This window comes from Drosophila simulans, chromosome 3R (genome assembly GCF_016746395.2).
Source record: "Drosophila simulans strain w501 chromosome 3R, Prin_Dsim_3.1, whole genome shotgun sequence".
NCBI lineage: Eukaryota > Metazoa > Arthropoda > Insecta > Diptera > Drosophilidae > Drosophila > Drosophila simulans.
This window is the reverse complement of record NC_052523.2, coordinates 3,889,411-3,916,765: the sequence shown is the minus strand read 5'-3', so window position 1 is coordinate 3,916,765 and position 27,355 is coordinate 3,889,411. Positions and strand designations below refer to the sequence as shown.

General features: G+C 42.1%; 3 protein-coding genes across 4 annotated transcripts; all 3 read right to left on the bottom strand.

The window, feature by feature from the left end:
* Positions 1–7,146: 7,146 nt before the first annotated feature.
* LOC6727087 lies at positions 7,147–9,450 on the bottom strand. The gene is made up of 8 exons (XM_002102448.3): positions 9,046–9,450; positions 8,820–8,989; positions 8,614–8,757; positions 8,348–8,557; positions 8,110–8,286; positions 7,751–8,049; positions 7,544–7,689; positions 7,147–7,493 (listed from the first exon to the last, which is right to left on the bottom strand). Exons 1-8 carry the CDS (start codon positions 9,335–9,337, stop codon positions 7,189–7,191), a joined length of 1,743 nt encoding a protein of 580 aa, XP_002102484.1. The 5' UTR covers positions 9,338–9,450; the 3' UTR covers positions 7,147–7,188.
* LOC27207543 (modular serine protease) lies at positions 9,405–11,490 on the bottom strand. The gene is made up of 4 exons (XM_016183230.2): positions 11,348–11,490; positions 11,004–11,283; positions 9,804–10,871; positions 9,405–9,740 (listed from the first exon to the last, which is right to left on the bottom strand). The coding sequence occupies exons 1-4, from the start codon at positions 11,406–11,408 to the stop codon at positions 9,494–9,496; spliced, it is 1,656 nt and encodes a 551-aa protein (XP_016033577.2). The 5' UTR covers positions 11,409–11,490; the 3' UTR covers positions 9,405–9,493.
* Positions 11,491–20,526: 9,036 nt separating this feature from the next.
* LOC6727085 (glutamate [NMDA] receptor subunit 1) lies at positions 20,527–23,510 on the bottom strand. 2 transcript variants are annotated; one of them, XM_002102446.4, is made up of 5 exons: positions 22,899–23,510; positions 22,640–22,820; positions 22,436–22,566; positions 21,942–22,112; positions 20,527–21,881 (listed from the first exon to the last, which is right to left on the bottom strand). In XM_002102446.4, exons 1-5 carry the CDS (start codon positions 23,504–23,506, stop codon positions 20,939–20,941), a joined length of 2,034 nt encoding a protein of 677 aa, XP_002102482.3. In that variant the 5' UTR covers positions 23,507–23,510; the 3' UTR covers positions 20,527–20,938. The 2 variants fall into 2 exon arrangements, with proteins under 2 accessions (XP_002102482.3, XP_044779254.1); XM_044923319.1 differs by lacking the exons at positions 22,640–22,820; positions 22,899–23,510 and having other exon boundaries at positions 21,942–22,117; positions 22,436–22,503.
* Positions 23,511–27,355: the final 3,845 nt, after the last annotated feature.

Below are 27,355 nucleotides of genomic sequence, written 5' to 3'. Positions count from 1 at the left end.
AAGAATGCCGAAAAGGATGGCCCAAAGGGGCGGGCGAAGCGGGGGGAATGTTTTATATTTTTGCAACAAAACTCACTAATTTTCTTTTATGTGGAGACAGAAACACGAGAGCTGCGCAAAAAGGCAAGAAAAATGCTAAAAGCCAAAAGGCAAAATACAGTGTGTGCTTTTTTTGAGACTCTGTTGTTGGTTGTTAGGTAAACGCGGGCTGTGTGGGTGAGTATCTGTGTGTGGGTAGTCTAGTGGAAAAGAAAAAGATGGCTGCACTGACACAAAATCAGTGAAAACAGAGCAACAAACAAGTACAAGAACAGCAAACGGGAAACACAAACAAATGTCACTCAACAATTTTTATGAGTCTGACAAAAGTGAATTATACGAATGGACCCAGGACACCGCCGCCTCTTTTTCTAACGCAATTTATCTATGTTAAGCGACAACGGCGACCGGAGTCGGAATCGGAATAGGAGACCTCAACCCGAACACGGACCAGTTCTCCTACCCGTACCCGTACACTCACCCGGAACCGTAGTCGCAAACGTAGAGCTGGTTATAAAAATGGCTACGGTTCGTAAAAACCTGGTTATATCCTTGTAAGTTTTGAGCTTTATGCATTTCTTTAACAGCGGTTTAAGTCATGATTTATTTATAAATTTAAAAAATATAAATTGTTTAAGGTTTTGGATTCATTTAAAAAGTCATTAAGAAGCTATAATTATAAAGATTACCATTGATTGCCAGTGAAAAATATTTCTTTGGTTTATATATAACATATAACATTTTCTAGAAGTGTTATCTGTGACTTTTCGTTTATTGCTCGCTTTGAGGAGCAACGTTATAACATTGTAAGCTTTTTCATAGCCAAAACGCCAGCAGCAGCTAAATCTGCCCTACCCACTCGAAAAAGTGTTGAATTTCTGGTGCATTTTCCCGCCTTGTTTGTGAGCATTTAATTCGGGCTTTTTTGTTTGGGCCAGCTGAGCAAATGCATTACAATACACAACTGTTTGGCCACAGATCCGAAAGCTTGGCTCATAATTCTCACTTGTTGTTGCAGGAGAATGGGTCAACTGGGCCTTAACCCTTGCGTGTGGGGTTGTTTTTATTTATGTTTTTAATTTCCTTTTCTTTCGATTGTGCTTCAGTTGGCTTGTCATATTTCTCTGCTACTACGGCTTTGGCCAATTTCTTGGGGAGCTTTGTCAATGTCTGGATTTTGGGTTTGTCATTTTTGGTTTATTGGTTGGAATTTGTTTCAGTTGCGGCCATATAAAAAACTCTGTTTCTAAAACAATATATTAAATCAAAATACAATGCTTTTAAAAAATGTTAGTTAATGGTCTTGCGCCTACAGCAAATAAATAAAATATATATTTTACAGTCTTTGAGTTGAAAGCTTCCTGTTTTATGTTTTTCTGTTGCTGTTATCTGGGTTGCATTTTGTGTTGATAAAATTCAATAATTTTTTGTGATCTTGGAGATAAAATAAAAAGGGGTTTCACAGTTTGATGGCTTTCATTATTCCATCGAAAGCCAAATAGGCGTAAGCAGCGACAGTTAAGCGATGGGAATAAATGCAAATATTGCAATCGGAAAAGGCATTAAAACATTTAAAGAGCGTTGGCAAATTAAAGCAGCTAACAATATAAGCTTTTGTCATAAGACTGTATGGTGGCATAGTCAACCATAGTTGACAATTGCAAAAACGCATTGCATTGAAGGGGATATGGAATGAAGGGGAAAAACTGGTTCAGCCATTACGTCAATACACGTATATAATGCCCATTGGAAGCTCGTCAGTAAAAAGCGTTCGATTCTGTTGTTTTATAAACAGCACATAAAATATTAATAAAGGCGACTCTGACATATGGCTGCCACGTGCTAGCCATATATCTTGATGTACACAATTTTTTAGTATCTCCAGACCTGAGGCACTAATGTGGCGGGCCATATTCGGATCCTGGAAACCTTTTAAGAGCTGCCCATTAAACTTGTCTCCGCTATGAAACAAAATGGCGCTAAGGACACCCACACGCACACATACATACATACTAGACTCGGGATGGAGCCGGCGGGTTATTGCTAATCAACTCACGTTTTCGCTGCTCGTTTCAAAATGTATTTTGTGACGCCATTTTGAACTGAACCCAAGCTGAACGTCTGCCGACGTCTGTCTTATCACCCGGGGCTTATCAAATTCCTGGCCCGATTTTGGCCAAAAGGTAGTGGCTGTGGTAGTGGTAGGAAAGTAGCAGGGCTGTTGGGCTGAACGGGGACACTATTACATTTCGCCTTAATAGTTGCACGCTGTCAGGCGCTGATTAAAATGAAGTTGACGACTTCAAGTACATCCATCAGTTGCTCAGTCAAGTCACGCATTGAATTGTCTTCGTTTCGGGGGTTCCCCTTCCGTTTTATTTCATTTTATTTTTACATTTACTTGTCAGCTTGGTCCTTGCAGTGCATTCAATGCTATCTGTCAGCGGCATGCGAACTCGTTTGATTTACTTTTTGCTCTTAAAGAAATCAAACTTGAGGACGTAGACCGGCTGCCACGGGGATTTTTGGTGGGCTGAGCAGAGTTTATTACTGCTGCACTGCCTGCGAAGGATCTTCGCCTTTGTTTCACGTCACAAAGAATCGCTGCAGGATATAGACGATGCACAGTGGGACAATTTTCAGAGCACGCGAATAAAACCGAAAGAAAGAAAAGTAGGATTCCAGCTTCAGAAATTTGTACTCATGTATAAATATTTCTGTATTCAGTAGTAGGTCTTTCTGAAGTTAAATTTAACGTACTATCAAATTTGTTGAACTGCAATTAATTGAATAATGCCATGTCTAAATTTTTCTTTCACTCTAAATGAGGCTGACGTCCAAGAAAATTCCTATATACGAATATGACATCCTTGCTGTCAACCGACTTTATTATCTAGACTCCGGCGAGCCGAGGCGGGCTCAACTGAGCTGTCAGAGGCAGGCGCATTCCTCTGTTGACTGTGCCGCAATCGTAGGAATGAGTTTGCATATGTAAGGATTTTACTTATTTTACTTAATCCTTGGCCGCTCTCTGGGCGAGCTGTCCACCTTTTTCGTGTCGAGGCGGCTGGAATGAAAATATACCCGAATATCCGGCCGAGATGCCACAATTGCGATTTAAGATGGCCCGGCGCAAATAATTTCATTTGGTCACGTGTCATAAATACAGTTGCCAAGCCCCAGAACAGTGGCTTTTGCCGCACGTCCTGCCGGCAATTTCCATGCACATATGCATCACGGCAGTTGGGGGAGTGGAATCTAATTTTCCGCAGATTGTGCAGTCGGATTTTTGTGCCCAGACAATGACCTCTCCGTGGCGCTGGCGAGTCCTGAAGTGCATCGGGCGGTGGCTTACTTATCCTTGTCGCTTGGTCGGACACGGGATTGGCCCCGTTGCTACCTCGCCCGAATCTAATTTGCATGTTCTCCTCTGCCATCCTGCATCTGTTGCCCTCTTTTTAAGGTCCCCCTGGTGACTTGGCCGGAATCGAATGGCCTGTCGATGCTGAGACCCGTTTGGTGTTGATGCCGGGGCTCAAATGACAGCCCTGTCTTCGATGTTCGATGCATTAACCCACAATGTGTAGATACAGCTGCAGCCGTAAAAGTTCCCAGGCCAGCGGACTTAAGTGCCGGCGGTTTGACAGATTGAGCTAGTTTCGGTTCGAACGAAGGGTATCAGAATGGATTGGCTGGTATCAGTTGGGCCACGAGAACTTTTTCGAAATGTTGCATCGTGTTGGATCTGGATAAAAGTTATCGCTTTTAAACAAACTCCTTTCAATTCTCTTCACAATTGAACTTTCTTTCCGTTCTGGATTGATTTATTTATTCTAATTTGTTCACTCTTACAATATGCGGACTAGAGTTATTGGCTGTGCACAGTTCCTGTCTTAATCCATTTATTCGATGCTAAATATTATTGCCTTATTTTAAACGTTTTCGTGGCGGCATTTATCATTGCCACCAGATCCTCTCTCACGCTTTTAGCCAGCCATAAATCTCTCCAGGCGGCATTGTCCTGCTGCTTTTGCTTTAGCTGCTGCGATGCAGCCTTTGAAATGCCAGTTCAAGTTGGCCATAAGTGGCTTAAATGTTGAATTTCAAATACAATGCGAGCGGGAAAAGACGAGAGGGCGTGGGGACGCGATGGGTACGGGCAAAAGGAGAAAACTAAAACAGGACACATGCTCGGGCCGGATGAGGGCAGGACGAGCTGTTCACATTGTGCCGAGTGCCAAGTTATGGGCCTGGCCTCCTCGCATCGCCATCGCCACCGCCGTGTGCCATGAATGTCCTTATAAATTGTCTGCAATGTTAAATGTTGCATGTGTCTGCCCCCCACGAGTACCAGCGCCCACACCGAGAAAAATTGTACGCGAAATAGGCCAGTTCTTTTGAATATATGTATCTTTGGCACTCCAATAAGTAGCTACACTGAGCGAAATTGACTCGAAGTTACTTTTTGGTTAAATCATATCGTTAACTACCAAAAACATCTAATTATAAAGTGGTTAGTACTTATACATTTCAATGGGAAACCATGTTTCAGTGTAGCTCCCAACTCCCACTCCGCTAGGTTGCCTTTGACTTTGGCTGCAGTTTTGCCTGCAGCTCAGGAATTTATGGCGCTGCCTCTGGCAGACAAGGATACGTGTGTGTGTGTGACTATGTGTGTGGTGGTGCTGTGTGGCACTAATCAGCACACGTTTTAGTTGCCTGCCGTTGCAGGAAGTGGAAGTTGAAATTGTTAAAAGCAATAAAGCTAATAAGTGATGTGGCAAATGTGCGGCCTCGCTTTGGTTTCCCTGCGCCTGTTCCCATATCTTTGTTTGTGTGAGAGTCGGGCCTTTTCCATTTCCCATTTTCCACTTTCCATTCTCGACTTTCCCTCCGCCCAAGCGAACCATCGCAATCGAGCTTCGCTCGCCATTCCGTTCACGTGTCCATCGCTAGTTTTCGAGTCCGTTTCCACTGCCAGCGGCACGGGAAATCAGCAATTAGTGGCAGACCTAACGCCCCAAGCCTTAGGTCCCAGTTCCCTCTGATTCTCATGTACAGAGGAGTTCAAGGGATTAGCAGTTCTATTTTAATTAAACTTTAGTCGAAGGCGACTTAAGTAAAGAAATTAAAATTAGAAAACACCACTTTTTAAATTTATCATAAGAAATAACATTTACTGAGAACTACAATTGTTAGATTTTAAAGTCCCGCTTATAATGCTAGCTATTGATTGCACCGCAAGTGTATGGGTATGGGTGTGATTGGATGCGAGTGTGCTCGCATTTGTGTGTGTGTGTATGTGTGGGCTGGGCACGCATTTCCGTCAGCGCCAACTGTTTCCGGGCACCCAGTGCACTTTGACTTGGCTGCCAGGACACTTGGGAGGCAGGAGCAGAGCTGGGGTCCCCTCCTCCTTGGGAGTTTGCCCGGCTTTTGTGCGGCCCGTTCGTCCTGGGTCGTGTAATTTTATGACTAATTAGTTAGCTAGTACGTCAAGTTGGTAACTACATAAAAAACCGAAGCGACGACTCCGTTTAGCTTAAGTCCATTACGGAAAAGTGGGCGTCGATCGTTGGGCGTGGCCATTTATTTGCCTTGCTGCGCTTTTAATTGCTTGCTAGCAATTTCTTTTGCCTTTTTATGGCATGTCTCGGCAGCAATTACAGCAACAGCAGCAGCAGCAACAGGAACAGCAGCAACATTTGCAGCAGCAGCAGGAGCAACTGCAGCAGCCTCCGGTGTGTCTACAAAGTTGAGTTGCAGTTTTAGTTGGCTGCTGTCGGGCTGTTTTGTTTTATTTTGCTTTGCTTTTCTTTGTTGCCCGCTTTTCGCATTCTTTGTTCTTATTTGGCTTTGTGTAATTTTGCATCATAAAACACACAAAGCACAATGCAGGGACCAAGGAAGACATTCCTCGATGCAGCTGCATTTTGTGTTTGCTGGAAGCCGGTTTTAAAGTAGTTAAATCAAGCCCTAGGCAGGACGGCAAGTCTATGCCTACAGACAAAAGGTACATCCTTCTGCAAGTGACAGACTTAAATCTTAAAGGAATACTCGAACTGGTGATTTGAATTCAAGAAAGCTAACAAGCATGGGCAATGGCTATATCTTTGCAATTTTTAAATCTAACATACAAGTGTGTGTTGGTCAATTCTATTATTTTTTATCTTAATGTGTAAGCTATTATAGTATGAATATTGATTTCAGAAGATACAGAACACCCAAATTTTCTGGAATATCTCAACAAAATGCTCATTTCACCAAATGAATTAAATATAAAATCAGAAGTACAAATGACAAGGTATGTTGTTAATTTCACAATTGACCAAAGGACGAAAGCTTATTTCCGCTGCCAAATGAGCCACCTCCGAACCACACCCGCAAAAAGTCAAAGAAACGTGGTGCGATGGCATTGGCGTGTCGGGTTTAAAAATTCTCTACATATACTCGAGGTTACGAGCAAGTCGAAAAAATTTAAATGACAAGCGACTAATGGGAATTGCCAACAGTTTCGTCGGGCAGGTGGTGCGAAAGTTTGCCACCTCTGGCCATCCTTTGCATCGAAAATCAGCTAACAACACAACAAATGGCTTCATTTATTTCCGTCTTTTGTGCGATGTTGCACGGAACTTCCTGCCACCAGGTGGAAACCGACGGCAGCTGAGGAAAATCCGCTGGGTGGGGATTGAGTTTTTCGGGGGAGTCTGGCTTAGATCCGGCGCTCCCCAAATCCGAAAGTGTGCAAAGTTTACACTGAAAAGGTTGCCGCCTCCAACCGACCAGTGGCAACAAGAAGCGGAAAGAAACATAAACTATTTATATGTAAGAGCTGCAGCTGCACTTTGCAGTGATTGAATGCCCAACACCGACAGCCGTTAATGTGCTTGGGGTTTTTCATTGAGATAAACTTTTGGCTGGCCGGAAATACACGGGGTAAGTCGCACTTTAAAGTTATCGCCCTTTGCAGGCGGAAATTCTGGGAAGATTACAACTACCTCCTCTAGGGATTAACTTATTTATGAATTTAAGCAAGTAGTTTGGCTATGCACCCATTTACAAGTCTTACCTGCAAACAAAAAAAAAAAAAAACAACCTTTAATATACCTTAAATTATTTGTATTTTTTCGGAACATTGGTCCCATTTTTCTAGGTAATTTGGTTGCGATCCTCATTCACCTGATCGTTGCTTTGGAACATTTTAGAGCCAAACTTTTGTCTCCTAGCAGTCAAATCTGTGGTAACCATGCGCTTCATTTCCATCTCCTCCGCATTAACTTTAATGCAGATATCTATGAATAAGCACAGGTCCAGGTTCTTCATTTTCTTGGCCAGCTCGAAGGCTTCGGCCAGAATCTCCTTTTCCCGTTCGATCTTGCCCAGAATCGCGTGGGCCTTGCATATAACCATGAGACTCAGGAAGCTCCAAATTACACTCTTGCATTTGATGGCCTCTGTGGAATAAGTTTGTATATTTTGGGGCCTTCGTTTGTTTTTTACTTACCCTCCAGGGCCATTCGTGCCATGGAGCAGGCCCCATCAAATGAGTTACAATTCAGATGCTCTTGGGCCAATTCGTGCAGTAGATAGGCGCGTTCAATATGATACTCGGCAAACCGCATCCGATTTTCCAGTCGGACGACTTGTTTTCTAAAATAAAAACATTTTGGATCAGGGGTTTTCCACTACATATCACCAAATAAAATCATACTTAAAATGCTCCGCTTTGGGATCGGTGGTAGCCGATCTGGTTATATTCAGAGCACTCGTTCGTTTTGTCTTTGATTTTTTCATGTCCAGACTATTATTGAGTGGCAGTCTGAAAAGTGTGAGCAGACGTTGTTTGCCCTGCAAGACAGTCATATTGCTGGGGATTTTGTATTCATTAATGCGGGCTAGACCCAAGTAGTTGTAGACCTCGTTAGTGAATTCAAATTTCCACGGCATTACGCGATTCGTCTTGATGGTGACATAGTCGCCCATGACCTCCTCAATAAATGTGGTTAGTTTCTAGAAGTTAATTAAATTACAATATAATTCAATAAAAACTTTTCAAATGTTAAGCCTTACGTTCAGTTCTCCAACTCGAATTAGCAATCGAATGCTGCGCAGAATCTTGAACATATTCCGCCTCGTCTGGTACTGAATGCGATATAGGTTTTCCTCTCGATGCTTATTATAAAATGCCTCGTTGGGATATTTCTGTTGATGCAAGGCGTACATGGGACTTCGGGCATGCAGCGTTTTCTGAAAATTATCATAAGTATCAGTCACTGTTTCACGATCTACTAAAATGACAAGGTCCAACCGTAAGAGTGCGTTCCGCCTTATAATTGCTAGCCATCAGTTTGCCCAAATACTCGGATGACTTCTTGCAATGCTTGGGCAGGACATTGGGATCATCGCGCAGTGTCTTCAGAAAGGCCACATCCACCCAGCACTTGTTCAGATACGTCTGGTTGTATATCTTAAAATGCCTTTTTCGCCTAGCCATTTCCAGTGGGGACAAATGGGTTTCCTTAAGTTCGGAATCGTTTTTAGACATTCAAGTGGATATGATAATCGAAAAGTTACCTCCTTTTCCATTATGCTAACCACGTCGCAAGTATCCTTAATATCCTTGGGCTCCTTAGCCAAACTAGCCATCATGCGATTGATGAGGCGCTGCACAGACATGGTGGTATCATCTGATAATGTGTCACGGAAGTTCTCATTTAACTGAAAATGTGGGCAATTTATGCAACTTGTTGATGCTTTGAAGAGGTGCAAAGTTGTGTTACCACATTGAGACGGTCGACAACAGGACCTCTTTGAGTGGATCTAAATCGCTTCAGATGACAGTGCAGATTTATTTTGGAATCTTCCAAGCGATTGGACTCGTACAGAGCATCGCAGACTTCCAGACTGACATTGGGATTGGTTACGGGTGGCTTTCGGCTCATCAGCAGATCTGAATACAAATGCAAAAGGTTAAAAAAGGTTTCCATTTCAAAATGCTGGACTAACCCTCTGCTCGGGAGCAATCCTTCAGAGCTTCGGAGGCCAGGCCCATCGATCTTTTCAGCTGACTTCGGCGCATCAGAGCTCTTTCATTGAACGGATTCAGATCCAGAGCGCTGTTGAAGTACCTAAGTCCGTTTGCATACCGCTGTTGGGTGAAAAAGAAATTGGCCCAGTCGGAGTACATGGAGCCCAGACGATCCGGGGACCACGCATGTGCCTCCCATGGCTGCAGATGAGGCTGCACTCCGGCAATTGGAGCCTGGAGACCTTCGGATATGCTCATTTGGCTGGTCATTGCGATATTTCAATTAGTTATGGGCTTCGGGTCCCAATCAAAGAAGAAAAAAAGTAAAAACAACAAGTATAAAAAAGATGTGTGCTTTATGTGGACCAATTTGTGTATATCTGACATTTTGAAGGATCTAGCTAAGGCGAAATCTTAAATGTATATTTAAGCTTGAGAATTACGGCTACTTTCATTTGCTTTCTGGCCGTTGTGTTCGTGTATGAGTTTTATTTTCTCGCGTATGTCATCTTCAATATTAATCAGATAGTTGGTTTTAATGCCATTTGAGGTCGTATAGGCAGTTGAGTTCGAGGACAGGGCATACCACTCGGGAATAGGAGGCAGGCAAATTGGGCGCACTAAGGGAGAAAATATAAAGGGCTCAACAATGCCGACAAGGGCATTTTGCGAGCTATAAATGTTAAGAGTTATTAATAATTGTAGAAAAATATATAAAAATTTAGTTTTTTCTTACCCTTTATGTATACTTTCGACGAGGTATACCTTATAAGGACTCTCATCGTAGTTTTTGAAAGCAATCAAGTGCTCTCCAGTGACAATGGCATATCGCATCACATCGACGGTATCAATGCATTGTTTCTCGACAAGAACAGAGTAAGCACTGATTATTTTGCCCACGCATCTGAACGAGAAATTGGACATGGTCAAGGCATTTGTGAATAGACTGACTGTCCAAGGAATTTCCTTAACTCCAGGCACTATTATGCCACATTCGGGAACGCATTGGAGACGATGTTGTTTCTTCTCAAGAACCCAAACCGGTGATGTGGCATTCGTATGTTCCACGCAGGTTCGAGTTTGCCAAGAAGTCTTTCCTTTTGGCTTGTAACCTGGTGCGCAGGTCACGTTGGCCAAGGTTCCAGTGAACAACTTGGTCGACTTGTGTGTGCAATCCCCAGTATCTCCGTTGTAATGACAGGCAGATCGAATTGAGGGATCCCGAGTGAAAATCCTTCTGTGGCAACGCGAATTGCAGTCCGGCCAAGGTCCTTGCCACTTTCGATTGACACAGAGATTAAGATCACTACCGTACAGTTGTGTGTTGTCAGAGCAACTCAATCGCACAACAGTGAATTCCGCTATTTCTGCACCCACTTTGTAGGGCAGGACATTAAACAGGGTTTTTACCTGAAGATGTTTCAGGTTTCCTGGAACTCTGCAGCCCGTAGACTGCCGAGTAAATATGCGGTGGGCATCTATTTCATTGACTGAAACCATTCGTGTGGTGCGATTTGTGCCATTTCGGGCTTCGGTGAGAGTCGCAGCCACAAGTTTTCCAAGTTTTTGTACACATATCTCATACTCCTCATCCGACTTGTCCCAACAATTAATTTCACCATCGCATACCTTAGTTTTGGCTAAACATCCTCCGTAGGCACAGCGGAATGTATCGCTGGGGCACTCGGAAATTAGGCAATTGGCATTGGTTTCATCGCTGCCATCCTGGCAGTCCTTGACGCCATCACAAATGTATTTAACATCCAGGCATTCCGAAGTTGATTGGCATTTCAAATTATTTTCTCTGAAAAGAAAACAAATTTCAGACCTTATTTGTAATCAATAAATACTTAACATTTATTATTGTATTTTATTATTGTTTATTGAATTATTGCCTATATTAAACAGAATAACCCTTTACGAATGTCAAACTTACGTGCATATAAGCGATGAATTCTTCACTTCAGAATTCAATTGAATATGAATTTTATTGCAGAGGCTTGGGTGTTCGTCTGTTCCGTCCCAACAGTCTAATTTACCATCACAACGCTGGATTTCCCGGTAGCAGCCTCCATATGAGCACTTATACTCCGGACAGGTCTCTTTGTAGCATTCAACAAAGCTCTCATCGCTACCATCCTTACAATCCTTATGAGCATCACATCTATTGGAGTTAGGTATCACCTGGCCATCGCGGCATGTAAAGCCAGATTTTCCTTCAAATTAATTAGTGTCGCATTCAAAAAATTAATAATCCGAATAATTAATTAAAAAACAAACCTCTTTGGAAGAATGTAAATAGCAAGCATATGATGGACAGAAAAAAATTACGATTAATCATTACTGGTTGAGCTCAAGAACTAAATGATGTGAAGAACAACAAATTCGATCGCATATACTTATTGCCTCAGAATCTCATTTCAATTGATATTTATTATATAAAAAATGAAAATGGCAATGTAATCAGCTTATGTTCCTTGTATACTACCGGACTTTCATAAGTTATTGGTGACTTTTGTATACCCCGCCCATTATATCTTAATACTACCAATAAGTTTTGTCTATATTGTTTGTAAATAGGACTTTAATGCATAAAATCGGATATTAAATCAAATATAAAATATTTAATTTCGTGAGCTTATTCTTTTATAATGTGATAAATTTTAAAATTATTTTCTGCCTATGATTGTTTTATTTCGTATTACTCCTCATAAATTACAAATGGACTCCCAGAGGAAACGACTAAGTTCAATACATACATTATGCCTACATAAGTATTTATAAATAATTATTTCTTTAAGAAAAAAATAAAAATCGTATGAGCGATTGCTTGCAATAACTCTGTTTAAATATACTGATAAGCATACAACTTTATGAATCACAATCAGTTGGACTGGGCATTCATCTGAGTTGCATTTCAAAATACAAATTTCTTTTAACTTAACTGCTACTTAACAAAAAAGCAAAGATAGGTTCACAAAAATGTTTATAGCCATAAGTTCAATAGCGTTTGTGACTGCAGATGGCTAAGTTTCTTTCGAAGTTTCAAGTTTCCTAAAAAATCAGACTATCCAATCTGGTTCCTTCTGTTCAGGCCCATCTGAAACATTAATAGTTTACGTTCGAGGGATCTCACAATCACCGAATAGCTTAATCGGTTTACGTCGTCGTGGAGTTGGTTGTAGAGTGGATATTGATGAAACTCTTTGGTGACATGTTCGAGTGTTGAATTATAAATTAAAATCCCAACGGAAAAGCGGGCTCAGTGCCGGGTGTTTGATGTTCAAATGGGTGGAGACTGGGTTTGAGAATGGAATTGCTGTCTGTTGTGAGTACTGTGCTCCGTTTGTGTTTCAACCAAAACGCCAAGCAACCCACACATCCCCGCAAACAAAATCAACAACAGGGAAAGCTACAAACTGCATTCGGCGTGGCCGAAGGGGCGTATACGTTATGCGGATTGACGTGAGGCGAGTGGCACCGATGTAGCATCACCCGTGCATTGACAAATGAGCACAAATCGCACTGCCGGTTCGTCGATGTTTTTATATCGCCGAGTCTCTATCTATCTATCCCCCCTTTCTGTGTTTTTCCGCTTTTTTTGTGTGTCAACGGAATCGACTGGAAAGGGAAATGGCAGCGCATTTGCATTAAAGTCGCTTTGATTGGGCTTCCAGCAGGGATTTGGGACACTTTTAGTTCGCATCCATCCGTATGATCTTGCATTTTGTGTTGGTTCAATTGTTCAATTCCCTTCAATTGAAAATTAGAAAGACTACACGTTCACGTTCATTTCATTTCTTATAATATCTTGTATTAAAGCATATAAATAATTAAATATCAAAACATAATATTTTTTTAATCGAAGAAACTGCATGCCGTGAAACCCTTATCACAAGTGACGTCAATGGTAATAATTCTTAAAATAGGATGTAGTAAATATCACAGTTCATTCTGCCCAGTGGGAGCCATTTAATCTGGAATTTACGGGTGAGACCTCACATATTGATAACATGCTTGTCACGATAGCCCGAACAAATTATTTTGCGCTCACCGAAACATAATCAGAGTCTTAAGAGATCCATTACCGCAATCCGAGTCTCAAGACGAATAAGAAATAATGTTTTCCCAACTTTCCGCCCAACTAGTAGGTCCAGAGGAGCTTCGAGGAAGAAGGACAGTGGATAGCGGGATGGGTGTGCAAAGTTGCGCAAACCGGGCTCTTATCCAATTAAGTCATAACTCAATATGTGCTGAGAGATATGCACTTGGCCATTACTTAGGCAAAAGGCAAAAATTTGCTCTAATAACTTTTGAGTTTGCGCTTTCTTCCGTCTTCTTTGCCGCCGCTTGCCAGGAAGATAATTTTCACACCAGAGCCATGTAATTTGCCCTTCTGGGGCGAAGTTTTTGGGAAGCAGATTTCAGTCTATGCAGAGCAACAGCTTCCCATCCCCTTTCCATGCCCCCGATCCACATCCACCAGTTCCCCAGCTCCCTTTTCCCTTTTATGGCACCAGCGAGGCGCTGCCACAACTCATTTGGCATTGACCAGGATTGGACGTTGCCGCAGTCCTCCGTGACTGGGTCTACGGGCAATCCCGCCCCCCATCCAGGCCACCGTCCGCCCATCTGGATCCCTTAGCCAGCGGCTTCATCCACATCCGTATCCCTCATCCATCTGGCGTTGAGAGAGCGCGCGCATAAATTATTCATTTGTAATGTGCAGCATCTCTGGCCCTTGCTACTGCACTGAGAAAATAAATAGTATTATATATATATATAAAAATCCTATAGTTCAGAGCTGAAAGACATGAAAGAAAACGGGTTGCAGTACTTTCTCTCTGTAGATATTCAGCTACTGGATCCAGAGTCTGGATTCCCGGGCCAAAGTTCTGTGTGCACTTTTGGCACAGGATATGACACTGACACTCAGCGCCGGCGCTCGTCCTGCGTCAACAACTTCCTTGGCTGCTGCTGCTGCTGCTGGCGTTTACTTTGGTTTGTAATTTCCTTCTGGAGCTGGGGCCGTGGCTAAAAGAAACACAGCAAGAAATGGCACAGAAACCCCAAGAAGTGCACGAGAACACGACGATTGCAGCTGGACGGTTCTGGCAGACACGCTCCTCCCGAGTCCCAGAACTCGTCCTTTGCTGGTTTACCGCTTGCCACCGGGGAACGGCTCCGGCTGCAGCAATTGCAAACTTAAAGTTTGCTCTCCTTTTTGTGTGTGTTAAAAGTTGCATTTGCGAATTGAAAAATTATTTCCAGTTGCTTATGTGTATGCAGAGTGTGTCACTTACAAGAGGGCCGGACTGAATCTCTGAACTTTGGCAGCGAAGCGAGCAGCCCGTTTCAATGACAAAATAGAAAGTTGTTGACTCGGTTTCCTTTCCAGCTCCTGAGCATAAGTTTTTAGCCAGGACCAGCTTGAAAGTAGGCGGCACTTTTAATTACAGGCACACACACGACCCGGTTAAATTTTAATATTACGAGTATACGCTGTCTGGCTTGATCTTCTTAAGCCATAAACAGTTGTGGAGCCGCACATGAAGGCACATTAATTAATTAAAAACGCAATGGAAAGCCTAATGGAGTGAGGTAGGCATAAGACTCTGGCCAAACGATGGAGCCGCAAAATGAATAGCTAGCCATTCTCTTGCCTGTCTCAAGTTGTGCCACTGAGGTAGAAGCTGATTGCCTCGGAATAAATTCTGGAGTAGGGTAATTTGATAATAGCAAATTATATTATATTATAAAGTTTTGCAGGTCACTAGCACTAGTCAGCACGAAGTTGGTCAACCAAAAATTAAATTTTCCGAAAAATTAAGAAAGTTCCGGCAAACTAAATAATTGAATCATGACAGCAATTTGGCCATTGAGAAATAGTAATAAACTTAATTATCTCATTTTTATATTGCACGCTGACCGTAAATGGTGGCTTTTTTTAATCACGCTTCTGTGAATAAAATTCACAGACATAATAGTAATTTAAAGTAAGCTTTCTACAAAACAATATATTTAATTTTGTAATAAAAATACAAAATACTGGTAAAAAATACTGCTTAAATGATTATTTATTTATTTGCGAATAAATGTAATCGTTGCTTCATTAACTTTTAGCTCCCCATAATGGCAAGGATTAAAATCATAATTCTTTAAACACCCAGTACTTTGATTTGAAACGACTTTGTTGACTTCGCTTGACCACAAATTTGTCAACAGGCATGGCGACCACACCCACACACTCGCACACAGAAATCATGGCCAAAAACCGCAGACACGCACGTGCCATGCAAAAGCGGAAACGGAAACAAGCCATGTGAGAGCGCCTGTGTGCGGGGCTTGTTTATTGACGTTTGCACAGTCTTTGGCAATTATTTAGTTACAGCTTGTTTATTTGTGTAGACGTAAAGCGGATGTAAAAGTTTGCTGGTTTAAATGTGTGCGAAAAAAAGTGATTGCTGCGAATTAGTTTGTGGCTCCTACACAAGTGCACAAAACGTTCCAGCGGATGCACATGCGACTGAAATAAATGGAAAAGGATGCTGGGTGACAGCATCATGAAATTCTTTACTGTTTTAACATAATTAAAATTCCAAGCTTATTACCATCGGTTACATACTTCTGCCATTGGCACTCATCTCCTAAACTGATTGCGGGTAGCCTCATTAAAAGGTCAACCGTGGAAGAACATTTTGCTAGCACTTCAAATGGACAATCTTCAACACTTTAATTCACATTGGCCATAAAATCGAAGTGTTGCGATTTTAACACAAGATCTGCAACAGCAGATAAATAAATGTAATACAATCTCATTTTCAATTTTGGAATAAAATATAAAATAAATTGATCGTTTTCGAGTTTTGAAATGATTCAGATAATAAAAAAAAACAAGCACTACTATTATTCTTATTGAATGCTCAGTTAGTAATAACTTATTTTCTCAGTGCACTTGTCAAACCAGAGACTGTCTCTTAACTAATAACCGTATCCACTGGCCGCCTGCTTGTGACAGGACATTGCCTAATTAAAATGGCAAATCGTCAGCCACAAACAAGGACTTTGGCAACACTCGTCGCACGGTAACACAAACAACAACAAGCGAGGCAGCGCCATCGAATTGAGATGCAAATTTATGCACCGCCTGGTCAAAAAACAGACCGAAAATGGCCAAAAAACCCAAACCTCTTCGAATCCCCAAAAACGAGCCATCAAAATTATGCAGATACGCACATGCGGACACATTTAGTGCAGATACATTGACACATCTGCGGGACTTTACACTGGCGTCCATGATGCATTTTCGAAACTGCATTTTAGCCAGATTGGAAATAAATTTAAATTTGATAAACGATTCGTTGGCCAACTTTTGGCTGCGCATTTGTCGCCCAGACGAAAATTGATTGGTTGGCATGATTTTCCTGAAACTTTTCGGGCCAAAAGGATTTCCAACTTATGCGGTAATTAATTTCCATACTGTTTAGCTGGTCAATTGTGCAGCTCGTAAACTTGGCCGTAATAGTAAATATGCGGGTTTTAGCAGCTATCTATTTGGTCATTAAGCTCGGCTTCCGCAAAAAGTAAAATTCAAAATAAAAGTTTCACCATTGCCAAAATGTTGTGACCTTAATTAATTTATATTATCGTAAATTTGTGTGCAAAATTATCTTTGTCTATTAATTGCCAAAAAGATCGAACAGACTTCTTTTTAAAGAGATGAAAAATGTAAAAAAGCTTGTCGATGTATCGGAAGTAGAAACGAGCTACTTAGGTCATAAGTTTTTAACCATTTAAATACATTGTTTCTTATTTTATGTATATTCTGCCCTTTGGGATTTTCGAAAAGGTTCGCTGCATAAGAGGGGCTAGGATATCCACGCGTTGTACGTGTATCTGTGCACCATGAGACCATCGACAGGCTCCGCGAGAACATCGCACTCAAGCGGCTTTTATGACAACGCCAGAGGACCATTGAAGTCGTGCCAGTGTCCTGACATCCTGGTTGTGCATGGGCTCGTCGAGTGTCCTAGTGGCTGGCGCTCCTTCCTGTTTATAGTTGACCGACACTTGTCATACTCCGTGGCATGTTAAAATGGATGGCCCGCTGCGGATGGGCGGGGGGAATTGCATTTTTAAAGAGTGGGAGCCAGACGATACATAAATTCCGATGCAAAGTGCCATGTCCCACACATAGATCATGATGTCCTGCCCGCATGTGGGTTCAAGATACCACTGCCTGGCTTTTCTAGACTCACTTTCCCGGCTCCTAAAAGAGTCATTCTGTGGCTTGGCAATTAAGTCAATGTTAACGATGCCGACCCAGACGCCCACACAGACAACTAGCCAGATTCAGATACAGAGATATAAACAGTCGCACACTCGCCACATTTGTTTCGGTGTGGAAAAATACGTTGGCAGCAATAATTAATTAGATACACAATAAATTACTCATATGCCAGTGGCAGCCCACAAGAGAAAAGACACAAAGCGAGTCACTTTTTTCCCAAGGCCTGGAAATGATGAAACGAGTGGGAGTCGCAGGACTTGGAAGCAATTTATGTTGAATTTTCAACCTTTGGGAATCCATCCCGGGTTATTCATGGCAGACACTCACTAGAGCAATCAAGCAATGCCAAAGATACAAGCTGGTTCTTCATTTAAATAGACAGTGAAAAATTTCCGAAAATGGGTGGGTTTTTAATGTACATATTTACTAACGTCAGATCGGTATATTCATAGAATAGAATGGATTAATATGGATTAAGATCCTTTAACTAAAAATGCCTAAAGAGTAACTGGGTAAAATTATTTACGCTCGTATATTCCGTGTGTACTAAAAGGACAAATAGTAAAGAAATCTGAGAGGCAAGAGCTCAGAAATCACTACACGAGTACAATGAAAAGAACGGAGAACGAAATAAAAACCAGCACAGATTGCATGAGCTGGAGAAGAACGACAACAGAAAGAAAGGCAACGGCAACAAGAACTATAATTTCCTAAAGGACTTAATTATTTTATAATAAGCACATGACGCCAGAGAGGAGCGGTGCGCAGAGGTATTAGCCCGCCTGCAGGACTACGGCGGAAAGGACGAAAGGATGCCTTAGAAATGCAGCGCAAAAGTTGCTAAAGTTTTTCTCCATCCGACAATCGGTCAAAGAGGTGGAAAGAGGTGAACTGCCAGAGGGGCGGTGGAAATGTGGAAACCACAAGCGTAAATAGTGAAAATATAACAGATTGTTGTTTTCGTTCTGCTCGCTTTTCCAGCAACTCTGCAGCTTTGGTTTTTTAAATAAGTTTATGGCCGAGTGAATCTGAGCAATTAATATTGATTTGCAAAAGTTGTTGCGGCTCTTTAGCCAGCTTTCGGTTACGCTCTTTGGTCAGGACGAAGATTGAACGCAGCAACCATAGAAGAAATAAAAATAAACAAGTCCTCTGAATAGACTCCTAAGTAAATAAACATGAAACGGAAGGGCCGAGAGATGGGAAGCTGGCGAAGTAAACTCACTCATTTAAATGAATTCCGTCAGTCTATTAGCTGGAAATTAAAGTTGGCTTTGTCTTATTTAATTAGCACTTGAGTCATATCTCGATTAAAGCCCTATTTGCATAAGCTTCAGTCTTCCGTCGCTGAGGCGACGAAATTTCCATTCTGGGGCACTTGCCATAACATTAAGCCTGCATAAATTTGCATTACGCATACGCCCAGTGTGCCAGCGTCCTGTGGCAAACACGGACAAACATTTAAACACTTCAAAAACAATATAAATTCATTCAGAGCACGGTCGGCCATATCCCCACCATAACCATAAGCAATAAAACACACAGACCACCACGCAGACATCGGATAGGCCAGACCAACAATGCCGACAACAATGCCAACAACCATGCATAAATAAAGACCAATGCCAAACAATTGATACTTTGGCCGAAGGAACAGAGCGAACGGCCATCGAACAATTTGTACGAATTTATATGTGGAGCGAGGAGGAAGGAGTTTGCCCAGACAGCGCACAACTAAACATTGAAACAAACAAGCCCAAATTTCCGGGCAGCTAGAGAGTTAATGCTCAGCCAGTGCTGCCACAACCGTGTTGCAATACCACGCAAATACTCTTAAATTAATTGTGATTTATTTATCGCTAAGAAAAGTATACAAGACGAACAATAGATTTTAACTCGAACACACACATTTAAAATTTGTATTTTTACTATGAAGTTTTCACCTTGATCCTTTTGAATGTGGCAAGCTGTGCAGGACTATGACTGGCATCACTCACAGCTATATCTTTAGTTTTGGGCCAGTCCGTGACCCAACCCCTGCAAATTCATTTGAATTGCAAAACAAACACGAGAGCGTTGACGACATCGCCTATAGAACTATATATATATACATATATACTCGTTGGACGGGAGTCCAGCTAAACGAGCTTAATCATGTTGTAAATTTGCATAATTTGACGTGAATGTGAGCGTGTGTGCGTATCGAAAGAAGCATCGATGTCCTTGGAAGACTATCTCTCTCGGATATACAATTCACCTTTGCTATATTTCTTGAAATTCCTGACAGCCAACAAATACTATTTTCGCTTTACTTCGGAATTAATTCAATACTAGATTTCCTGTTTTGCCATATTTAAGATATAATATCTCTAAGCTACAAAAATAGTATACCATATTATATGTATATGTATGTATAAATAAATAAATAATTTTTATGTAGAAAATAACATAATTAAAGCAAAATTTTAGCAATTTGAATATTACCACATATGTACAAACAGGGTGTGTATAATACATATATCCTGATGAGTTTTATTTTCTTGTTCTGTTTAAATAATGCAAATTTCAGGTCTATTTACAATCTCGTATTAAAACACTAGTGCCAATTGCATGGAAAAACTAACTCAGAATATCATCACATGCATGTGCTTAAATTGAAATTTGATTGTGGTAATTAGCTGCGGTTGCAACAGCTCTGGCTTTTCCCTGTTGGCACTTCTTATAAATAACAGATTTAAGCAAGTTGGATGTGCAACTTTTCCTTCACACGTACGGATTTGCAGTCGTGCCGACCCATTGCACAATCTCATTCTAAACTGTCATATAAATGTGATTATATCGACCCACCGAGTCCACCCATCGAAGCGCCCTTTTTCCGCAGCTATGTCTGTCAGACATTATGACAACTTAATTGAAGGTTATGCGGTGGCAGGACATGCGTGGCCAGCAGCACACAGCTTAATGCAGGACACTGATCACGCATCCAATTGCACCAAGTGTGATTACACAATTAGATTGTGTAACAATTCGCTTGCCATTTTATAAGGAGTAATGGATCGGACAATGACTGATAATGAAGGTTAGAAAAGCGGTTCCATAAATTGTGGAAAAAGTCACCCATATCCTTAGTCCTTGCGATTTGTCAGCGGAGTTGTGGTGCGGCAAGAGTTACCTCTTGCTCGCTAAATGGATTCTTGTTCAGGAAACTAACAGTTGCCACCCCTTAAAAGCTTGTCAGTTAATAGAAAACAAGTGACACCGCCTCCGGCCAGCTTCATAATTAAGTCTAAATGAACACCACGACCCCAACCGAGGAACTGGACAAAACGAGCGGAATGGCGCTATGGCGGAAGGGCGGAGTTGAGTCCAGTTGAGTACATGCAAGTGTTTGCAGTTTAATGGAATTTTTAATTTCTGCCCCGCGCTGGTGCTTCTGCGCTGGGAATAGCTGACATTATTACAAATTTTTTACTATTATTAAAAATGCAGCAAACATTAAAAGCGACACAAATTTGTAGCCGAAAGTCGTGACAGGGCAGCTGGAGCAGGCGCTGGCGGTGGATAGGGGGCAAGATGATTACTTAAGTGGACATGGTACCCAACCTCCTTCGAAAGTCCGGTAGCCAGTGCAAAAAGAGTTCCAGCAGAAAGACCAGCGCACTGGCCACCATGGCGAGCGCCAGGGCAAAAAGTGCCGGGGCAAAGTGCTCCAGGTCAACCTCTGCCTGCGAGGTCTTAAACAGGCTGCAATCTGGTCGTCGAACCATCCACTTCTTGTCGTTGTACTGTAGTAGGCCACTGGCCCGAAAGTGAAGCAGTGCATGGGCCAGGTGCTCTCTCCACGGGGAACCCTTGGGCATCACGGATCCCGAGTCGTATGGCAGGTTGAACATGACCTCCTGCAGGTCGCAGAACTCCGCCTCGTCCATTTCGAGTTCCAGGAGCAACCTGTACATACGATCGATGGCCGTGTGGAATGCGAAGCGTCCCTGGATTATCCTTTCAGCTCCCTGCTGCAAACTTATGATATTGTGCTCTCCGGACTTGCATATTTTCTTCCCGTACACATCCTTTACCAGCTGATTGCTCGTGTTTGTGAATATCTGAAAGTTGTAGGATATGTTTTCCATCCCAATCGCAAGATTGCTTTCGTAAAGTGCCTGCAGGTTGACAATGCTCCTCGCGCTTTCGGAAAGCAGAGAGCCCACTATGAAGGCGCCGTAGAACTGCATCAGCATAAAACTGAATATACAACTAAGGCTGATCAGCAATCGAGTGGAAAAGAGGCGAAAGATCTCGTTGGCTGGACCTTGTTGCAGATAGGTTTCCAGCATGGTAAACCAAACGAAGGACAACCGATTTTCCATGTGCGAAAGCATCCTCTCCAGCCTCATGTGAAACAGCAAAAGTATGGTGCTTCCAGTGACCAAAGCCAGGACACACCACCACACCTGGTTGCTCAACGGCTCGAAGAATATGTTCCTGATGTGGCTGCGACGTGGATGCCGAAAGAGAAAGTGGATGCTGCGGAGGAGAAATCGCTGTGAGGCTGTGAGCAAGTCAAGTTCACTGTGATTTACTCACTTCTGGGTGTGCAGGACCGCCGAGTACTGAACGTAGGCTTGTCTGTCCAGCACAAAGCGAATGGGACACACGGCAAAGTCCGCCTCGCGACTCGTCACCTGACCCATCACACCTGACCAACTGCCATTCTCCAGCAGCTCGCCCCACTTATCCGTTAAGCTGATGGCCAAGCTGCACTGGCAAAAAGGGTGGGAAAATATTATCATTAATGGAGCTCATCATAATATTTTTAAATATGATTAACCTCTTCTGTTTTTGGTATTAAAGTTGAAGTTTTTCTATTGTGAACAAGTTTTCATTCATCACAAATGAACTATAAGGCTTAGATATTCAAAGGCTCAGATGTTCATTAAAGCATTTAAGAATGCGAATTCATTAATTTTGATTCCAAGTATCAACAAATTGCATAAGATCGTCAAATTCAAATTCACTCTTTTCTTTAAGTGAAAACCGGTTAATTAGAGCCTACTTCCCCGCTAGATTCACGGACCCACCTGAGATTGAACATGCGCTCAACGAGTTGAAACAACTGATAGGTCTTACGCTGCATAGGGTCCAATTGCTGGAGCTGCTTATCGTCGGCCAGGTACTCCATGTCACCGAATCCAGGAGGCTTCTCTGTCAACTGGAGGATTTGATGGAAAGTGGTAAGTGAAAAGGGAGAGGTGTTTGGGAGACAAGGGCATAATGCCACTCACCACAGTACTGCCTATCAAGGTGACATTGAGAAAGTTACGCCGCCGAATCACCCAAGTGTTCTTAAAATTTTCAAACTTTTGGTAACCACCAGAATGAGTCCATAATCCCTTCTTTTCAATTATCAATGGTGTGTTAGTTTGCTGACTGATTCTGTACACGTCATAGAAAAGCATGGACGCGCTGAAAGTATTATTTTCGATCATAATTTTATTTAGTTTAAAATTAAAAAATACACATTCTGCATTGAGTACTGCTTACTTGTCTGGTCCCCTTAGGGCCACTGTGATGTCCGCATCGATGCCCATCCTGTAGCCACTTAAGAGCTGGTCAATCATCTGCTCATCTGGCAGAGATTCGCGGCCGGAACCAAGAATAAACCACGCCAGCGAGTTGTTAAAGAATCCGGCCTCCGAGGCCACCCCGAACACCTGGCGCCTCACAAGGACATGCTCGGAATTCAGCACCAGGACCGCCGTGCGCGGAGACCCGTAGAACATGAGATCCTCGAAATTCGCCGACATTTCTGGCCGGTAAAATTGCACACGATAGTTGGCCAACAATTTCTGGTGGCATTCAATTTTCCAGTCGCCGTCAGCATCGTCGCCCCGGACCACCAGGACATGGCTCAAGTGCTCCGAACGCAAAAAGTCCTCGAAGGCTGCCAGCTCAAGAATATTGGTATTTATGCTTTCAATTTGCAGCACGCGTAAAAATGCTGTTAAAATTATTAAAGGCCAAGAAATAACTTTCACTTGCAACTTAATCATTTTATATGGCCACTTTAGCACCGACTCATTCTTTGGGGACCTGTGTTTGCTTTGTGCGGGGCCTCTGGCGTTTTTATAGGTTTTCATTTTCCCCTGCATGTGCATAATTTATTCACATTAATCATATCGGTGTGCTCCGGACTCACGCAAATTGTGCGGCTGACAAGAAAATTATTGTGAGGATGCATAATACGGCGATTATTTTGAAAGGAATGCGACTATTGTGCAAGTGCGGCACGAAATAATTAATGGTAATTAAACAATTAACTGACGAAGAAGGGTGCACCTTTGGAAGGTACCAGAATATTCATAATAATAATATAATTCCAACAGTGTTGTGTAAAGCTTCAAGAAATTGTAGGACTAGTTATGCTTGTGTGGGTAATATTGGGTTTGAACATGTAACTAGGGTCAGCCAACCAATGTTTACTTTTACTAAGTATAATTTCATTTCCTAAAATCAGTCCCATTCATCATAGTAGTGGGAGTAAAGTTTAATATATCTTGCAATCATTATAAATAAATAAAAGATATGATCTGTAATACAGATTCTGTGTCAACAGCCGAGTCGATATAGCTGAGTCCTTCTGCCCATTTCTTTTAAATTTCTACTTTCTACTGCATAAAGGATATGTGATATAAGTGTCATAGGAATAACGGGAAAAAACAATCGTTTTTGATAATCTCTATGCTAACATTAGCGATTAAATATCTTTCTTGTTAACTTTGTTAAATGAGAGCCCAATTCGACATTTAAAGAGTTGCAGATAATCAGGGTATTCTTATGAAAAGCATAAATGGTATTTCCCGCTTAAATTAGTGGCCATTGTCCGGGCCCAGTCGCCACATCGATCAGGCTCAATCGACTCCGCAGTGGCCCCGATTCGGCGGGGTGCACCTAGCAAAAAGTGGGCTCCTGCCGGCATATACCAAAAATCCAATAACTAGACGCAACATTAAGCAGGACAAAGCTGGTGGCATTAGCGTGACATTATCCGACTGCAGCCAAGAAGCTACGAGAAACGACAAAAACGCGTGTTAGCATCCACGAAAACGGAGCCAAGGACCTTAGCATGTGTCCTCGGGGAAGGGTCCTGCGTGGAGCTGGTGGACCTGGGCGCCTGTGTGGGAAAGTGTGGCACAGAAAATGTTGCGAAACTTGAAAGCAAATCCTGCAGCTTGCAACTTAATTTCATGGCACGCGGCATGCAACTCGCAGGCAACTTCATTCGGGCAATTTGCTTCACGACAGCTTGCCTCGTGCCAAACGGGGGGAGGGTGGAGATAAGATGCCCGAAATGGAGGCGAGATAGAGTCCTGCAAGGACTTTAAGACTGCTCCGAAATTAAAAGGAATTACATTCAATTTGTTGACATTTTTGCGGATGCTCGCGGATGCATCCCCGGGTGCGGATGCGGATACGGATGCGAGTGCAGCTTCCCCCTTTGTCTTTGGCATCCTTTTGTGCTGCCCTGCTTAGCTGACTTTCAACGGTAATGACAAAAAACATTTTGTGCAAGGCCACATGCAAATGAGCAGCAGAAAACTGAAACAGCGGCAGGAAGAACAAGGCCATTCAAATGTATTCATTGCGAACAGGGGAAATTCCCTGGCATTTTATCGCAAGATTTTCATCGAATACGCGAGTCGCTTGCTAAAAAAATCTCAAGAGCACGGAAATTCTGTCTTCACACATGCAGCGAATGACAAAAAAACAAATGCGCATACGCCCTGTTGCAAGTTGCAAGCCACCGGAACGTTTAAAATTTCTTTTTAAATTTGGTCCTTATACTTTTCACTGCTCTTTCTTCTCGCATTTTTCAACACAGGCAGACGTATTGCATTTATAAATATGCCAGATATACGTGGAAAAATTTAATTTCATATGTCACATGAAAATATCATGTGTGCTCTTGCCATTCTAGACATTTTATAAATAAGCCGCAGGTATATTTTTGTTTAATTTGGTAACCGAAGTGGCCATAATTAAATCGCAAAATGAATAAAGAAAAAAGTATAAGATTGAAACAGTATAAATATATGTTTTAAAATTGCATAGCAGCAATCAGATCTTATGGATAAGTAAACTGCGTCCCTTTTTTGTTTATTATAAGTACCCTTCTTTATAAAATCTGTTACAGCCTTAAAAGCATTTATTTTTATCCAGAATATTTATGTTGCATATTTTTTGAAATAGGTCAAAATAAAACAGCTTTGCATTCCCAGCGTGTATTTAATTTTTCAATTATTTTAATGCTCTTGCTCATTACATAGCAACGTGAAGAAGCAGCACAGAATAAACAACAAAACATTTTAATTAATTTGGCTACCAAAACTGGGGATGTTATTATTATTATTATTAAATGTGATTCTTTAAGGAAAAATTATAAATTCTCCGTTCCCGGTATTATTTTTGTTGATGATTATTTTTACGTTTCAACTGCGGGGGATTTTAATTGTAGGTAAGTATGCTGGCGACCGGGAAAACTTGTCCATGGGCCAAATAAAAGCAGCCAACGAAAAAGGAAGAGGAAAATCCCCTTCAGCCATGGGACGAAGCTCGTTATAAGTCCCTCGAAATGACGACAACAATATGCGACTCATACTTTTTCGGCCTGCAGCGGTGGGCATAATGAATATAATTTGCGTACATTTTTTAATTTCTTTAAGTTTTAATACATAATGTTTTCACATTTATTTTGCAGTGTGCCTATATTTGCTTTTAAAATGAAAAATATGTGCCCAATACGTACAAAACTGTTCACGTTATTGAATGTCAATTCTTTTAAACATTTTTTTTTCAAGGCTCAGAAGTTCAGGGATTATTTAATAGCTTATGCCTCAATTTTTTTTTTTAATTTCGTACACTTTGTCTGTTTTTTTCTTACTTTTTTCCGACTACGAATTTCCTTCCATTGTTAGTTTCCACACTTCATAGCCGTTTAATGTTAGCGCCAACGGTTTTATTTGCCAACAGCAATGGGCGAAAATTCTCCTTGCAGCTGGGACTGGGCCGCATAAAGTCAACTCATTATGAAATTACTGCTAGAAACTAAGCTCCGCCAAAAAGGAAAGAAAGAAAGGCTGGGACGAGAATGACTGGCAGCGGAAAGCCGGCAAGGAAAACAAATTAAATTTAATCGATTTGTGAAAAGCTGCCAGACAACAACTATATAGTGCAGGCGGGAGAAGTCCGGATCCGGATGGGTTGCATGGTAAATTAAGTGAGGGCGTGTCCGCACTCCAGACTACGGACAGCGAACAGCGGACAGCGGACTCCGGGCCGGATTCAGTCCCAGAAGGCCAACGAGTAGCTCTTGGCCACTTGTCCACTCTAAGCGCATTCTAAACAAATTAAAATTCAATTAAAAAGATGAAATGCCATTTCAGGCCATGAAAATGCAGAGCTATATTTTCCGGTCGAGTCTCTTGGCCTCGGTAAAGTGTAGGCGATTTCGTTTAATTTAGCGGCAAGACGCTAATGATTGCACCGTATAAAATATATAATTTTGCAATTTGAGCTCGAGAGCACAGCACGTAAAGGTATATAAGTTAAGTTAAGACTTTGCCCATGATTACTCGCTGTGTAAAACAATACCCGCTGCAATACCCGGGCATTAATGCCTCGTTCGTCACTCGAGTGGGGACTTGAGCATCATTTCCAATTACGGGGACTCAATGCAGACGGCTTAGTGGCTGTCTTCGACCAAGAACGGGCGCTGATGATTTTTGGTTGTCGCCTCATCAGTGCCAGTCCCTTTGGCTGGTCATGGTCATCGATGTGCCAGCTCTCATTACGACCACTCCTGCGGCCTTTGGCGGGCTTAGCCGCCAACTCCCATTTTCCGGGCTGTCGTCCTCGGCCGCCACGCCAGTGGGCTGCATTAAAATCGGCGTCCCTCTCAGTTCACGCCATTAGCGATTCTCATTCCCGATTCCCCTTGTCGG